At 41.3% G+C, this 16,767-nt stretch overlaps 2 protein-coding genes across 3 annotated transcripts; one reads left to right on the top strand and one right to left on the bottom strand.

The window, feature by feature from the left end:
* The first annotated feature begins 1,194 nt into the window (after positions 1-1,194).
* LOC109482453 (shaker-related potassium channel tsha2-like) lies at positions 1,195-7,688 on the top strand. 2 transcript variants are annotated; one of them, XM_019785161.1, is made up of 6 exons: positions 1,195-1,407; positions 3,795-3,917; positions 4,317-4,515; positions 5,071-5,310; positions 5,653-5,850; positions 6,463-6,934. In XM_019785161.1, exons 1-6 carry the CDS (start codon positions 1,284-1,286, stop codon positions 6,932-6,934), a joined length of 1,356 nt encoding a protein of 451 aa, XP_019640720.1. In that variant the 5' UTR covers positions 1,195-1,283. The 2 variants fall into 2 exon arrangements, with proteins under 2 accessions (XP_019640720.1, XP_019640719.1); XM_019785160.1 differs by having other exon boundaries at positions 5,071-5,850; positions 6,463-7,688.
* A 1,519-nt stretch (positions 7,689-9,207) lies between these two features.
* Positions 9,208-16,053, bottom strand: LOC109482467 (transmembrane protein 268-like). The gene is given in 10 exon segments (XM_019785188.1): positions 9,208-10,403; positions 11,480-11,518; positions 11,520-11,687; positions 12,614-12,676; positions 12,820-12,855; positions 13,088-13,198; positions 13,588-13,848; positions 14,998-15,107; positions 15,312-15,401; positions 15,917-16,053. Coding segments are annotated over 10 exon segments (1,155 nt in total). The 5' UTR covers positions 16,038-16,053; the 3' UTR covers positions 9,208-10,247.
* Positions 16,054-16,767: the final 714 nt, after the last annotated feature.

The following is a 16,767-nucleotide window of genomic DNA, read 5'->3' as shown; positions in this document are numbered from 1 at the left end:
AATAGATGTCACCATCTCCAGCTCCTCTGAGAATCGGAACTCTGCTGGTGGGTTGATGCACGTTTTGATAGATAACAGTAGGGGCATTGTCATTAGATAGCTTTAAACAATGTCTGTAGAGTTAAATGTTCAAGGGTTAGGTGTAACAAGTCGTTCGGTGTAATGAAGCCAGGTGCCACCGCGCCGCGTGCCTGCGAAGCTGGTGTGTTACGCCGAAGGGCGGTTATACCGGCTATACAGATACATAAACATTGTACTAATCTTGGTGTTGTCCACAACGAAAGATATGAAACTGGTGAAATTAATAACACAATGCTAGACATAAAAATGGCGATTTTGTTTGCACATAGACGCCCCTATCATTATAATAACCTTCTCCCTGATGCCTAACCCATAACCAATACAAATTTGGTGCCAAACGACTGACTTAATAGGTTGAAGAAAGGAAATATAATTATATACAATACAGTAATTGCAGGTCATGCCGTTTAATTCTGTTCACTCTAATGCTAATTAATGTTCTTTTAGATAATTTGTCTTTTTATGTGAGCACAACGACTGATATCCAGTCGATATATTGAGATGGACAACCACAAAACATTACGATTTTCCTTCCCAAGATCTGCTTGGCGATGTCAGATGACGTCACTGATAAGATAAGCACGGCACAAAAGGCTTGAAAAGCTAGGGTTAAGCTAGGGTTGAGCCGATAAATACAGGTGGTCAAAATTGCTGTTTTTCTTACCTATGTCATCATCACTCATACGAACAAGAGTGGCAACAATTCACTAATTCTCATAACCATTTCACTTCTCATGGAATTGTTGGAACGCAGAAGAGCGTAGCAAAGCCGCAGTCCAAATGAAAGGAAAGGGGCTGTCCATAATTTTACCCCCCAAAATCGGCCCAAATACTCCTTATTTAGTGACTCAGAAACTCGTTTTTCTGGTTAAGCCACCACTGGTCCGTATCCTGGCTTCAACCATCTACGAACGGGAATGGGGGTGCTATGACAGGACAAAAATGGAATCCTTAGTGACCATTTACTTAAAATCTCTACTTCTGAGTCATTTCTAATTTTGAATAATTTTTTTAAAGAAAAAAAGACATATCTGTTCGGAAAAATTGTGAACCCGAAAGCGCTTTTTACTTATGTAAAAAAAATGTCCCAACCCCAAAACGAATCGCCGTTCCTCTGTCCAAACGACTGTGCACTAATTTATAGGAAAAACATGTAGTTAGCTGAAAGGGTGCAACCAAAGAAAGCGTTTTGAAAAACAAAAATGTTGCGTTCGGCTGCCATAGGAACTGCGGGAAACATCGGCATTAATAATGTGAACGACCTGTCCAGGTTGGCTCGGGCGGTGGAGCAGGGGAAAGAGAACTATGAGGGAAAATCATCTAGAGGTGGGCGCTCAGGTCTCTTTTTTTTCAAACGCCGTTTGATTATATATATATGACTTAATGAGCAGTAGGGCACCTGTCGTGGGTGAGGTCTAGCCTCTACCAGGCTTCGGGAGGCGGCTGGAAAGAGTAGAAATCGGTCAAATAGAGAGAGAACATGCCAAGGGAGTTGGTCCGCTCTAGAGTACAGTTATCTCTCTATTTGGCCGATTTCTACTCTTTCCAGCCGCCTCCCGAAGCCTGGTAGAGGCTAGGTGAGGTCTTGTAGGAAATGAAAGCGTTCAAATAATCGTTGAGAGATCAGATGCAAACAGATCTTATAGTCACAGTCAACAGCTACTCGTCTGCATGTAGTGTGGCTAAATTTAAAGTTAAATCTGGAATTTAAACAGCGACCGCCTCAAGCACTAAATGCAGATGACAACATTTTGAAAAGAAAGTAGACTAAGTTTAAGTGTGTTGGTTTTTATTGTGATGCAAAGTCGTCTTTCAGAAGCTTATAAAGAAAAAAACGTGGTCAACACAACGTCAATATTTTCGTGAATTCTAGATCTCGAAACACGAAAACAGGATGTCGCTTTTGTTTACAGGTGACACTCCCTCACACGGATGGGTTGTCAGACTAACGACCCCGTAACACACATCAGAAAACAAGTCAAACTACTTGTAACAACGGAGATCTTTCATACTCTCCAAGCAGAGGTTGTGGGGGAATAATCGTTATATATATTAATTAGCTTTTTATATATGGCCGTTTTTTTGTCGGTACCCCCACCCGTCGGTGGCCGGGAACATTATCTCTGTGTCTTTGCTTGCCACCGAAAGGGATCTGGTTGGAGATTAGATTTTTCATGCGTCATTGGGAAGATATATTCTTGTTGAAGTGCATTATAATTGCTGCGGTGGTTGTTCTTTCACAGATCCCCACAAATACGGCAGCCACAACCATGCCTTCCTAGGGGGTTAGGATAGTGTATGATTTTGTTAGCCTTTACCAGTTTTTCTGCTGGAGAGAACAGTTTGCCGCTCCCGAAATGTTCCGTACCAGCAGACACTCCCTCGGCATGTTATCTCTCTATTTGGCCGAAATCTACTCTTTCCAGCCGCCTCCCGAAGCCTGGTAGAGGCTAAAATTTTAGTAAAATAGAGTCTGACTAGTACTGACCACGGGGGTGGGCCCACCAGTATAGTAGGGTTTCATATACAGTATGTTCGTGGGACAAATGAACTCTACAGTGGCTAAACTTCCCTGGCCAACTAGTATTCTCTCTATTTGGTTGAATCAAAGTTTACTGTTTTTGACCCTGCGTTGTCAATATAGTCACTGGTGGAGACTACAAATAATACTGCCACACAGTCGGACCGGGATTCTTGCTACCTATTAAAGGGACAGTCACATAATAAGATTTGTATTTTGTCGTGTGATTTGAACTGAGGCAAAGACAGAACCCGCTATCGACAAACTAGAATCTATCACAACCTTCTCCTCACAAGGCAGCAGACTTTAGTACAACCTATCCACGACTGTCCCAAGAATGACCTCAATTTGTTGACGTAAATATTATCGATCTTATAATAAATGCGACAGGGCCCGTATATGTTCTATAGTACCTAATTGTAGTTGACAGTTTTGGTGTGTTGACAGACAAAAAATCTCTGTCCATATCCAGGTCATGCATGCTTGTGGCGTGACGAAACATGTAAATACCGAATGTAATACTGGCTCTAGGGATCTGTGTATCAATATTCCGATGAATAGACTGCAAATCGACAGGATATAGGGACTTATAACAGCAGGGATTTTACAGATCAAATGGCGATACCTTTCGTCAGCCACATGCACACAGAAAACTGTGTGTCTGGCCGGAAAAGGTGTTTTTGCCAGATGTTTAGAGGGTCTAGTAATAAAGTTGAATTGCCGAGTGTGTTTTTTTTTGTACTCTTGAAACCGAGTTAATGAAATCAATAGTCTCGTTCGCTTACGGGAAGTACTACTACTAGTATTTGGAAACATTTCCTAGCGTTAAAGGGACATTATGTAACATTTTTGCACCAAAAAATTAAATGTTTTTGTTCAATTACATATTCTTCTGATTGTAATTTACTTCCACTTTTCAACATATTTGTGCAATTATATATCTCACATTTCTGACATTTATAGTTGGCGATAAAACGTCAATAAAGCGCATGCACACATGAGGCGTTTTCAGTTTGTGGTGCCACCACAAACTACCAGAATGTAAACAAACATGGCTGACAGATGTGTTTCCAGCTTTTAAAACACACTTAATCGTAAAGCTAAGCGTCACCATCACATAGCATTGAGGTCTGAGGTCTCCGGACACTTCTTTGCTCTTTTACTAGTTCATTATCATGTTCATTGCTTCCAGCTCAACGCCAACTATCCAGGCTGCGGAAGTACAGCGCGATCGGCGATGAAGACGGCGGTGTTGACTTCGATGATGAGGAAAGCATTGGACTGGCTTCTCTACTGGGGAGAGTCGTGACTGAAGGTATGCAACGTTCCCGTTAGAAACGCATCCAGACTTGTCAGTTGATTACAATACTTTCATACAAAAGGAAGTATATTCTTCTTGCCAACCGGCAGCGTCTCTGTTGCCCCTATGCAACAAGGGCAATCTTCAAATTGCAGTTAGTTGTCACTGCCGCAAGGTGACGCTGCTGCGAGGGGAACCAGATCCAAAACGTGGCTAGTTCAAGTCAGAACTCCGATGTCACAATTATTTTGCATTGTTTAACGAGCAGTAATACCTAGCTTCAGTACACACTGAACCAGCCAGTCAGAATTACCCTGATGAAGATAACAGACGGTCATCGAAACGTCGGCTTGTACAAGTGGTAAGGAAGGAAGAACTTTGCTGCTCAAATTCTTCTCGTTTTGACTTTGGCAGGTCTGCGGCACGTTCACCAGCCCGACCGGAGAATCCGACTCAATGTGAGCGGTCTGAAGTTCGAGGTGAAGGAGAGCCTGCTGTTCCGCTACCCGCAGACTCTGCTGGGCAACTCCGAGAAACGCGCGGAGTTCTACTGTCCAGACAGCGACGACTTCTTCTTCGACAGGCACCGCCCCAGTTTTGAAGCCATCTTTAGGTACCCAGAAGTATTGCTTACGTTTGTCTGTGGGTTTGTGTGTATGCGTGTCCAGTAGAGACGTTTGAAGACCTAGAGAGTGGGTTGATTGGGAGAGACGTTAAGCCTGAAGGTGACCCAACACAATCTGGGTGGGAGTAAGTGGGTAGTACATGGAGGAAATCAGGAAGTGGATGACGTATCACATGTGCGTATTTTAAGTTAAAACTTTTGTTCCAACATAAGAAATTGTTCTCGTCTAGAGCTTTAGACCAGTCACTCTGGTCTTCTTCAATAGACTGACCCAGTGTTGACGCCACACTTCAGAGAAGCTACGTGACAAGTCTCACTGGGTCAGTCTATTGAAGAGCTAGGACCAGAGTGACTGATCGAAGCTCTATGTGAGAGAAATCTCTTATGCTGTTTAAAAAGGTTTTAACTTCAAACATGTAACTACTAACACGATAGTACCAGCATTAGCGCTTATAGGAAAATTCAGGGTTGCATCTTTTGAAGCAGTGAATGTCTTTGTTCTTCATGCGATACCGTAGATGACAAAGGTCATGTTTACTCCAGGTACTACCAGACAGGGAAGCTGATCCGCCCTTCGTCTATCCCCGTTGACGTGTTCGTGGACGAGATGCGGTTCTTCCGACTCGGGAACGACATCATCAGCAGCTACCTGGAGTCCGAGGGGTACATCTTCCCCAAGCCGATCCACGAGAGCGACATGCCGCCAGAGGGACACCGCCGCACGATCTGGCGACTCATGGACTTCCCCGAAAGCTCCATCTTCGCCAAGATCATCACCTTCATGTGCGTGTCTGTAATATTTATCTCCATCGTTGTCTTCTGTATGGAAACTCTACCAGATTACCGCGATCAGGAGGTCCTCATGGGGCATGACAACAGCACCAACACCACAGCCATCGAACGGGCGAGGCAAAGCTCGTTCTTCCAGATAGAATCCTTCTGCGTTGCCTGGTTCTGTATCGAGCTGGGTCTCCGCTTCTACGCCTGCCCGAAGAAGCTTCCCTTCGTCAAGGACCTCCTGAACATCTTCGACTTCGTGGCGATCGTTCCTTACTTCGTGACTCTTCCTCTCATTATCTCAAACGTCTCAATCCCGGGCAACTCCATCGTCTTCTCCTTACTCCGGACCATGCGTCTGACCAGGGTCTTCAGGATCATGAAGCTCTCCAGACACTTTAAGGAGCTGCAGACGCTGATGAAGACGGTCCGGGCCAGTATCGGCGTCTTGAGCATGATGGTGTTCTTCATGCTGACCATGATGGTCCTCTACTCCAGCTGTGTCTTCTTGGCCGACATAGACGCACCGGACACGTTTTTCGAGAGGTACGTGAGTTGGAACTGTGTCGCTGGCATTTCATGATTCGAACCGTGATTAAAAAGTAAACTGTTATTTGCCTCATAATTAGTAAATTGAAATGTTATATAGGCATCCAATGCAATTTCAGGGAGGCAAAAATGTATTTTAGATGAGGAAATCTGCCTGACATTCTACCATTTCTAAGCACATTTTTGTCATCATTTCGTACTTGGAACATATGAAATAGCCCTAAAATAAGCTATGTGAGGAGTCCTTTTATTTTGGGTACCACCAATAAATAGCTAGAACCAGCCTATTATACAAGCAACTGTTTGTCGTCAGTGACATTGTATTTGTGCCATTCACTATGCTATATATGGGATAGGATTGATTCAACTTACTACACTAGAAAATGACCAGAAAATTGACTTTGAAAATCCAGTTTTGCCGTCTTAAAATTGCATTGGGCGCCTTTATCGAAAAAAGTATTCAGGATTTACATATATAGGATGTGCATTTACAATATAGCCTTACCTCATATATGTATATCTGAGTGAGTGTGATATAGCTATAATTCTTCCTACATATCTATATATTTCACAGTGTATAAAGATACTTATGACATATTTACCATACAGTATTCCTGACGCCTTCTGGTGGGCGCTCGTTACCATGACTACAATCGGCTACGGTGACGTGTACCCCCGGACCCTGGCGGGAAAACTCATCGGCAGCATGTGCGTCATCACCGGGCTGCTCGTCATCGCCATGCCGGTACCCATCATCGTCGAGAACTTCAACAACTTCTACAAGAGGGACAAGAACATGCACATAGCGGAGGAGTCCGTCATGGAGAAGCTACCCATCGACGACAGCATCAAGACGTTCTTGGAGAACTTAAAGGAACGCTGCGCAAGGAGTTGGGTCGGAAGGCGAGTCGGTTATGTGGGAAGGAGGATCCGTACGCTGTGGAACAAGGACGGGGAGGGCCAGCTGCACAACCACGTCTCATCCGCCAGGAGGCGCAAGAGACGAAGTCAGAGTCTGGGCAGCAGTCAGTTGATAGAACTGGACGAGACAGTAGTGTCGGTGATTTCTTCTGAACTTTGATTCGCAATAAAAGAAAAAAAAATAGATAAATTCATTGCTACGTATAAACTTCGAGAAAAGATAGTTTGATCAACTACTGTTGTTATGACAAGGGTGCTTGAACAATGTACTTTGATTCGCAATGAATGAAATAGATGTATTCAGTGTTTCTGTACAGTATTAAATGACGAAGAATGCTAACTACAGTTTAACTACTGTTATCATGAGAAGGGTGCTTGAACAATGTACGTTCACAGTGTATCAATATTCTGGTGCACATTGATTTGCAGCGAACAACTTTACATGTAATGCAGCAATGTTAGAACAAGAAGGGTAGTCAGAAAATACAGACTATACAATCCTTAACCTGACATGTAGTATAATGAGAACAGATACTATAATCTATCTAGATTAAGGGAATAGAAATTCTACAGAAGTCTGTTCTTTTGGGGATGGCACATGTAGTTATATCTACACTAACATTTAACACCTGTTATAAGATTTTGGATCTCCAACATCTGGCCAGGTTCATATACTGTATCTCAAATGGTGGGAAAATAAATAAGTAAATATTTGGTCTTGTCGCATCGCATTATTAATCAATAGAAACAAATAATAGAACACCTTGCTTCACCTCAAATAGCGTATGACAACCATGCATTTGAGTTACCATCACACACACATGTACATTGTTGTAGGCTATACTGTGTTGATTGTGTGGTTGACATCCTCTGGGCACCTCAAAACTGATGCGCGTGTATGAAAAAAAGAAGAAAGAAAGGTCTCCCGTGCCCTTATGCCGAGCGTAGGGTGGTGCCCATCTCCATTTCGTAGCCCTTGGGCGACACACAGTTGTGCAATGCACTACAGCAGGGGCTAGTCCGCTGGTAGTTCTGTGTGTTTGACCTTCCCATACTCTGCTAAGCAGAGAAAGAAGTGTGTACCATTTTTAAAGTCTTTGGTATGACCCAGCCAGGGTTTGACCTCACGACCTCCCGGTTACAAAGCGAGCACTCTACCAATTGAGCACCGAAAAAAAGGAGCTGGGTAAAAATGAGTTGCCTTTATCATAAAATTCAAGTTGTCAGGAAGGTTGGAAAATGACTGAACAGACATTATAATTTTTTAATATGTATTGCAGTATTGTTAAATTGATACAAAAAAATAGACTTCAACAAGGCACTATCTCAAACTTGCATAGGTTCAGATAATGCAGCATACTATGAAAGTAACAAAATATAGAACGTTTCTCTAGCAGCTTATACAGTATACATTACATTATACATTGTTACATACAGTGTATTATATAAGTACCTGGTATGCAAGGTGTAACAACTAATGCTAATATACATACATACTTTTTAACAGCAATATGAAAAATATGAATAGCATCTAATATACCATATATCCTGTTTTGGTGTATATTTTCATATTGAAATGCAACATCTACCTTTGGTGACACATAATACAGACAACATTTATAGTGATACATACAGTTACTATCTAGAATTCAGAACATGCAACATATCTATTTTCGCATAGCACAGTATATAAATGCACGAGGTTATGTATGAGGTGACTACTGTACTGTCAAGTCAGCTCCAGTGCTACACATGCAACATAAAATATGATAAAGATATTAGAACACAGTTATAATGGCAAGAAGGATATATAAGCATTACAATACATTTCAACTATAAAGAGAAGTTTTAAATTTCATGCTGGTGATTTTGTAATGAAAATTATCCCATTGATAAAGTTATTAGGTTAGGTACCATGAACATACATATACGTTTTACAAAAAAATAATAGAGCATCCTACAGTATTTGCCTGTTTGTCATGCTGTCTGCACATGACAAAACATTATTGTAAAAGGAAGAAGGAACTAGAATGCTTCTATGAAAGATTTCAATTTCAATAGACACTGTACAGTGCAAGTTTTCAAGGTACAAGTTAAATATCAGCTCCAAGATCCTTAGATAAAATGTTATGATGTCTGTCATACTGAACAAATTACATATTGATTATTACATCAAAACATGCTATGCCTAGCATTTCTTCCCCTGGTTTAAGTGTATATACAATGTAGGTATAGACATGACTTAGACTTGACATGGAACACTCTCCTCAAGGAAGATACAAGGAGAGAAGTAATATCTTAAGGGATTCTAAGAGGGGACACTACTGGACACCTCCTATAAAAGGATTGGTTCACCATGTCATGATTGTCCATAGATGTACAGTAAGGCAACCAGTGAAATATTGCATCACTTACACATCGTATAAAGGTGGTGGAATGGCTGAGCCACTAAGGCCAGCGAATACGAGATCAAGAGGTTCAACTCCATAGATTCCTAGCTAGACACTGTGCCCTTTGGAAAGGCACTTTACACCACTATCCTCACACCAAATAGCTGCCTTCAGAGGTAGCATGATAATTGCATAGGTGAAAACAGTCAGTGCACTACCTGGTCTTTTCTAAGTGAAGGTAGCAGAAAATTCCATCTAACAGTGTCAGACTCAAGTCTTACTCTGAACAAGGATACCAGTACTCAAAAAGTACAGAAAAAAGGTTTAACTGGAATCACTAAAACAAAAAATTGGTCTTATCCAAATTTTTGAGTGCCCAACTCCAGTCTTGGTCAACTCATTCCTTGACAAAGACTGGAGTTACAGTTGGTTCAATTTTTGTGCTGGCAAGTACAGTTCAATCCTGATTCTGAATGACTTCAGTCAACACACTTCAAACTTTCAACTCCAGTCTAAATATCTGCTGTTCAGACTTCATTGTGAAATAATCCTAACTTCTCTATGAACCAACAACGACAGATCTAGAGGCCCTTGTCTTTTCTGAGTGAAGTTGCAGAAAATTGCACCAGTCATACAGATATGTCAGTGACTGTGTAAGACTCAAATGCAACTGTTGCTGTTCAGAAGTCAGTATGGAACGCTAACTTCTCTATGAACTGACAGAGACAGAGGCCCTTGTGTTTTCTCAGTGAAGTAAACAGAAAATTGCACCTGTACACATGTCAGTGTGAGACTCATGTCTAACTGTTAGCTGTTCAGACATTAAACTTCTCTATGAACTGACAGAGAGAGAGCCCCCTGTATTTTCTGCACCTGTACATAAGTCAGACTTTAAGACTCATGCCTAATATTATAACCGTTAGCTGTTCAGACATCAGTGTGGGACACTAGCTTCTCTATGAACTCATATATCAGTGTATCTCTATAGAGACAGTGGTCCTTGTCTTTTCTGAGTAAATTGAAATGGAAATTGCACCTGTACATACCATATCAGTGCGAGACTCAAGTCTAACTGTTAGCTGTTCAGACATCAGTGTGGAACGCTAGCTTCTCTATGAACTGACAGAGACAGAGGCCCTTGTCTGTGTGTCTCTGTGCCTGTGGGGTGCCCAGACCTCCCCTCACCAGGAACTTGATGTACTTGCTGCTGTAGGTCAGCAGGAACTGCTTAGCCATTTCCTGTGAACAGTGAGAGGAGGAAAGAAAGTTACTGTATATCAGTGACATGTTTAATAGCATGCAGTTACCCAGCCTTTTCTGGTAAGACCCACATACACTCAGCTTTACCTCATAAGACCCATACACACCCAGCCTTACTAAGACCCGTGTAAAAATACCCAGCCTTACCTGGTAAGACCCACATACACCCGGCTTTACCTCATAAGACCCATGTACGCCCAGCCTTACCTGGTAAGACCCATGTACGCCCAGCCTTACCTGGTAAGACCCATACACACCCAGCCTTACCTGATAAGACCCATGTACACCCAGCCTTACCTGGTAAGACCCATGTACACACAGCCTTACCTGATAAGACCCATGTACACCCAGCCTTATCTGATAAGATCCATACACACCCAGCCCTTACCTGGTAAGACCCCATGTACACCCAGCCTTACCTGATAAGACCCATATACACACAGCCTTACCTGGTAAGACCCATGTACACACAGCCTTACCTGATAAGACCCATGTACACCCAGCCTTACCTGATAAGACCCATACACACCCAGTCTTACCTCATAAGACCCATACACACCCAGCTTTACCTCATAAAACCCATATACACCAGCCTTACCTCAGAAGACCCATATACACACAGCCTTACCTCATAAGACCCATATACACCAGCCTTACCTCACAAGACCCATACACACCCAGTCTTACCTCATAAGACCCACACACACCCAGTCTTACCTCATAAGACCCATACACACCCAGTCTTATCTCATAAGACCCATATACACCCAGTCTTATCTCATAAGACCCATACACACCCAACCTTACCTCATAAAACCCATGTACACCCAACCTTACCTCACAAGACTCATACACACCCAGCCTTACCTCATAAAACCCACGTACACCCAGCCTTACCTCATAAAACCCATGTATACCCAGCCTTTACCTCATAAAACCCATGTACACCCAGCCTTACCTGATAAGACCCATGTGCACCTAGCCTTAACTGATGAGACCCATGTACAATGTACACCCAGCCTTACCTGATAAGACCCATGTACACCCAGCCTTACCTGATAAGACCCGTGTGGGGTGAACCTGATGGACTGTATACGTTGACCCTGAGGCCTCCAGCTCTGTCTCAGACTGTACAGACATCTGTGGTCCCGATGTGCTGCTGACTGAGGACAGGAGCGGTGACTCCTCGTCTGACCCCGCCCGGCTGTCCCGCTCGTGTTTGTGTCTGATCACAGTCAGGGCCTCGTACGACAGACTGCTCTCCTGGGGATCAAAGACATAATTGTGGGGTAAGTTGTGGGGTTGTGACACAACACCAGCAACAGCTGCCTCTGTTACGTTCCGTGTGTATTGCACTGTTGCAATTTCAATAAATCAAATCAACATGATTGAGTCCACTGAGTTTTATGTACACAAGAGTAAGTTTAGGCAGGAGCTGATAGGGCACATATGTAGATAGTTGATAGGCACATGTAATGTTAACTTTTAAAATGTAAAGTTACATGTATGTGTCAAGTTGTATGTAAATAATAATGTTCAGTTTTTACGTAGTTTGTATGATGTATGTCTAACTCCAGGAAGACTAGCTACATACATTGTCTGTTTGTAATTGTATGAATGAATGAATGAATGAATGAATGAATGAATGAATGAATGAATGAATGAATGAATGAATGAAACTTTATTTTCGTGTCGTGCGCATACCACGCCCAGCCCGTGTGGGCTTATACGACACCGTTTGAGAATAAATAATACATAAACAACAGAGAAACAGAGGTACAGAATCCAAACAAAATGTGAACACAAATAAAGTTAGGCTATATACAATTTAAGCAGAACAGAGTGAACTCATAACAGATCATAAATGCAAATAAACAAATCTGTACATAAACTTGATAAAGAACCATGTATGTCTGATAATGGAGGAAACAAAGCACCTAAAGCACATAATGGTTTATGTTTCATACCATGATTACACAGTACACATTCCTGGTTACATCATACCACATCCTACCACACATAGCATATTGGATCACAACCCTGTTGATCAACTGAAACCCAATCTCCACCCACTCACTTTCAATCCTTGCTGCTGAGGACAATATGCATACAATTACTCCCCTAAACCAGTGCCACCCAAACCAATACTTCCCTCCTGGAAGAAACAAAAATGAAAACATGGTACCCACCAGGTATCCAGGAGCCAGGTGTCCAGCCTCATCATGCTCCTGTAGAACTTCAGCCAACCAGTCCTGATAGAACACGCACAAAGAGTTAGGGACATCCAAGTAAACAACAACAACAACAAAATTGGCAGCATGTTTTCCTTACTAATCGCAAACAATGTGAAAACAACAACATACACAGCAAGCTGAATGAATCTCAAAGTACTCACCATACAAGGCTCTGCATCATAGTACACAAAATGTAGCTGAGGTACCAGGTGGTTAAGAATATTTTGCAGTATTTGCAAACAGTGCGAATTCCACCACACTGTGAAATCTACCATCGGGAAAAAGGTGGCTCTTGAGTTAACTTACAAGTCTGAGTGTACATTCCATGAGTTTTCTATCCCTATGGGTTTATTGGGTGGTTATCTTATAGACAATTTTGTCTATACTTCCATCCCAGATGTAACTAAAACAATTGATCAGAAAGGATACAAAGATGTGGTTGCAGCAGTGGATCATGCCATCAGTCATCCCCACCAGTAGTCCATGGTTGATGAAGGTCTCATTGATACAGGCCAGATGGATGTCTGTGTTCCTGTCAATCTAACATGGGTAGGGAAGAAAGATGTCAGCCTCACAAAACTTTCGTAACAGTATAAAAACGATAACCCCAAAATTTTAGGGGAGAATTTTTTTAAGGTTTAAAATTTCTAGTACAGACTGTATTTGTGTGAACCTAAAGTAAATTGTGTCTTGAAACAATAATTCTACTGTATTATACACAAAAACAAAGCCACTATTATGTCTATAGCATATCATGCCATACTAAGAGAGTGATGTTATACAATGCATTAACTATGGGAAGAAGACTCTATATTATAAATGTACTACGATTGAACAATTGTAGCAAGAAGCCATAGGCTGAATCTGGACTGCAATACTAAGTATCATGAGGAAACTACAACCAAAATTTAAAGTAGTCATGCCCTAACCTTCTTCATTTTCCAGTGTATGAGGAAAAACAGCAGAGCGACCACCGACGCTGACGCCACCAGTGCAATAAGCATGATGAGGGGTAGACTGAGGTTGGGGAGGTACTTATACAGACTGGTCACAAAGTCTGACCACAGGATGAACAGACACAACATGGCCATGAAGATGGTGAACGCCGTGGAGTAGAAGAAGATGTAGGTACGGAGTTTGGGGTCGCCCAGGATACTGGCAATGGCTGTCGAGACATCGTCACTGGGAATCTGTAAGAGTGGAGAATCTTTTGAGTTTTGCAGCATTTTTATTTTATCATACTATGGGAGTGATTTAATGTTTTGGGTATACATGTATTTGTTTGTCAGTGTGTGTACACATGTGTCAGTATATGTGTGTCACTGTGTGTCAGTACATGAAGTGTGAGGACATCTGTGTATATGTGCATCTGTATGTGTGTGTCAGAAGATGTGTGTGTATGATATGTTTGTCTGTCTGTGTGTGTATGTTCCTGTTATCTTCCGCACTGTTAAATATAGAGTTATGCATCTTCCACATCCCAAGCACATCACGTAACTACATGGTCTGTCTGCAATTCATCTTTTTTTAATTCTTCTTAGTACCAGTATATGCCAACAAAACCTCACACTAACAACCTAACAGTCTCATTTGAAATCATAGTCTGTGGCTCATACATAAGCATGAATATCTGAAGACCCACTGTACAAAAACATGTTTGTTTTCCAATTTGCCTGTAACGTAATTTAGTCCCAGGAAAATTACAGAGTGGAGTGTTGTGACAGTGTAATCATGTCACTTGGGTCCCAGCAGACAATTTCACTTACTTAACTCTGTCAGACAGTAAAAATTCTGGTAGTAGAAGTGTTTTGCACCCTAAGGCCACACCAATCTAATGTCTTGGTTCTCATGAAATACTTGCACTAAATGAAGAAAAACCTTATCATGAAAGTTCATCTGTGTTGGTATACTTCATTATGACCAAAAGGGCTAAACGTTGTAGCCAAAAAAGAAAATTTGGGTAAGTCCCAATTTACTAAGTGTTGGCTAGAACGTTTAGCTCTTTTGGTCATAATGAAGAAAAACCTTGTCTTGAAAGTTCATCTACTAGTATGTTGAATTGGTAGAAATCATTATGAAGCAAGTTTAAACTGTAACCTACAACACAATGAATTGGACCATGAATTTTGGACTGTACAACCCAAGTCTTTGTCAAAGAATGAGCAATTTACCATTTCTGTGATGTCACGTTATGCAGATGACACGTGACTCCGTGAGTAGTAGTGAATAGGTTTCAAAGACAGGGTTGGGGGGGAGGGGGGTAGTATGTTGTACAGTTGAAAATTTGGGTAAGTCCAGTTCCTTGTGTTGTAAATTACAGTTTAATAATGAAGACAGACCTGTATTCTGGCATCGTGCAGCTCCTGTATGCAGTGTTGAAGGTCAAACTCTGCTCGGAACAGTGTGTTCTTAGACGACAAGGTCGTGATGACTTGTCCATTGTAGTACCCTACAACAAGTAAAAAAGAAACAACTTTTCTTGCATGTCTTGTCTATAAATGTCCTACTCTCCACCACGTAAGTTTCTGCATTTAGCGTACTTTCTCTCAAAAAGACAAGACAGGATTGTACAGTTGACAATGTTTTTCTGGTCTGTCTTTACTTCTAACTAGTGTCTAACTAGTGTCTTCACATGTAACTGCCATGTACTTACGTGCATTATAAGAGACGTAGGTTCCACAGCTGCTCATAAACTCATCAATACTGTCTTCACTCAGCTTGGACCGGCCAGAGAACTTCAGATCTGGAACAAAAATAAACAAGAGTCAAGTTGTATCCTCTTTTTCTCATTGAGAATTCATTCTTTTCACATTTGGCAAACAGTTTATGGTATAAGTAAGAGCTCGAAATTCATTTGTGGGAATAAGTGCACCAGAACTTTATGTGCACAGATTCAATTTTGGGTGCACAGTGTTAGCTATTGTAGTCAGCAAAACAAAGTTACAATCTTAACATGTACCTACTAGTAAATTACTGCAATAGAACAAAGGTTTTATCTTTTTTTTCAAACATTTAGAAAATTACTAGGCTGTATACTAGAGTGCAACAGTACTTTTTACATACATGTACATAACCCTACAGAAATACATATTACATGTATTTAGGTGAACTCACAGTCAAAAATTAGGTGCACAGCTCCAATTTTAGGTGCACAAAAGTACGCATACACCCAGTATTTTGAGCCCAGTGAGTTCAACCACAACACTGAAGATTCTACTTGTAAACAGAAGAATGATTCATAAACAATACTCTACATACCTGTGTCCTCCTGTGAGTCAGTAAAGTGTGTCTGAGCGCTGGTGTAGAAACTGTTCTCACCATTACTCATACTGGAGGGGGCAGATCTGGGGGACAGGTAGTCCTCTTCTGACGATGACATCTCTAGACCTGTCTACCTGGGATCAAAATAAGACCTCTTTAACAAAGAATCATTTGTTTAATACCCACAAATGTTTAAAAAAACACAGCTCACCACTAATCCTCTTAATCTTATCAGCAAGGAGTTTGTATTAGATATTATCACCTTAATCTATGTGGGCATTTTTCCAATCCTCAGAGTGATTGTCGGTTCCCTAACTAGGTTGATTTCAATTATTTGTGCAAAAAAGGAAGAGATTTTCAAATGGCCACTTTGTCTTTATTTTACAGCATCTGGGTCTTGATGAAAAAATCCTAATTTTGATTTTTTTTTTAAATTTAAAGGGGGTGGGATTTGAAAACTAGCACAAAGTTACCTTCTTTTCCTGTTTACTTTAATAGAGACTTACCGGCAACTCTGAATTTCTCTGAAAGCAGGTGCCAAATTTATTATCTCACCTGAGTTCATTATGCAAGGTAGGATTGTTTACTTTGTATTATTGAACATAATAGACTTCCAATCTGGTGAACACGATGATTTAGCATAAATGAAAACATACTAAAAGTAGTTTAGCATATACAAAAACATTCAACTCTGGTTTTAAAACTAGTTTTCACACCTTGTTACTACACCCCATGTAAATTAAACACTAGAATGAGTGTTCGCATGCCTTGCCTAAATTTACTGTTAAGCATAGCCTGTTTCCCCATGCAGACCCTCTGGAATGTATTTTCAGTCTGTAAAAGAGGCT

This window comes from Branchiostoma belcheri, unplaced genomic scaffold (genome assembly GCF_001625305.1).
Source record: "Branchiostoma belcheri isolate BF01 breed outbred unplaced genomic scaffold, Haploidv18h27 scaffold6, whole genome shotgun sequence".
Classification (NCBI taxonomy): Eukaryota; Metazoa; Chordata; class Leptocardii; order Amphioxiformes; family Branchiostomatidae; genus Branchiostoma; species Branchiostoma belcheri.
Note: the sequence above shows the minus strand (reverse complement) of the source record. Positions and strands in the feature narration are given on the sequence as shown.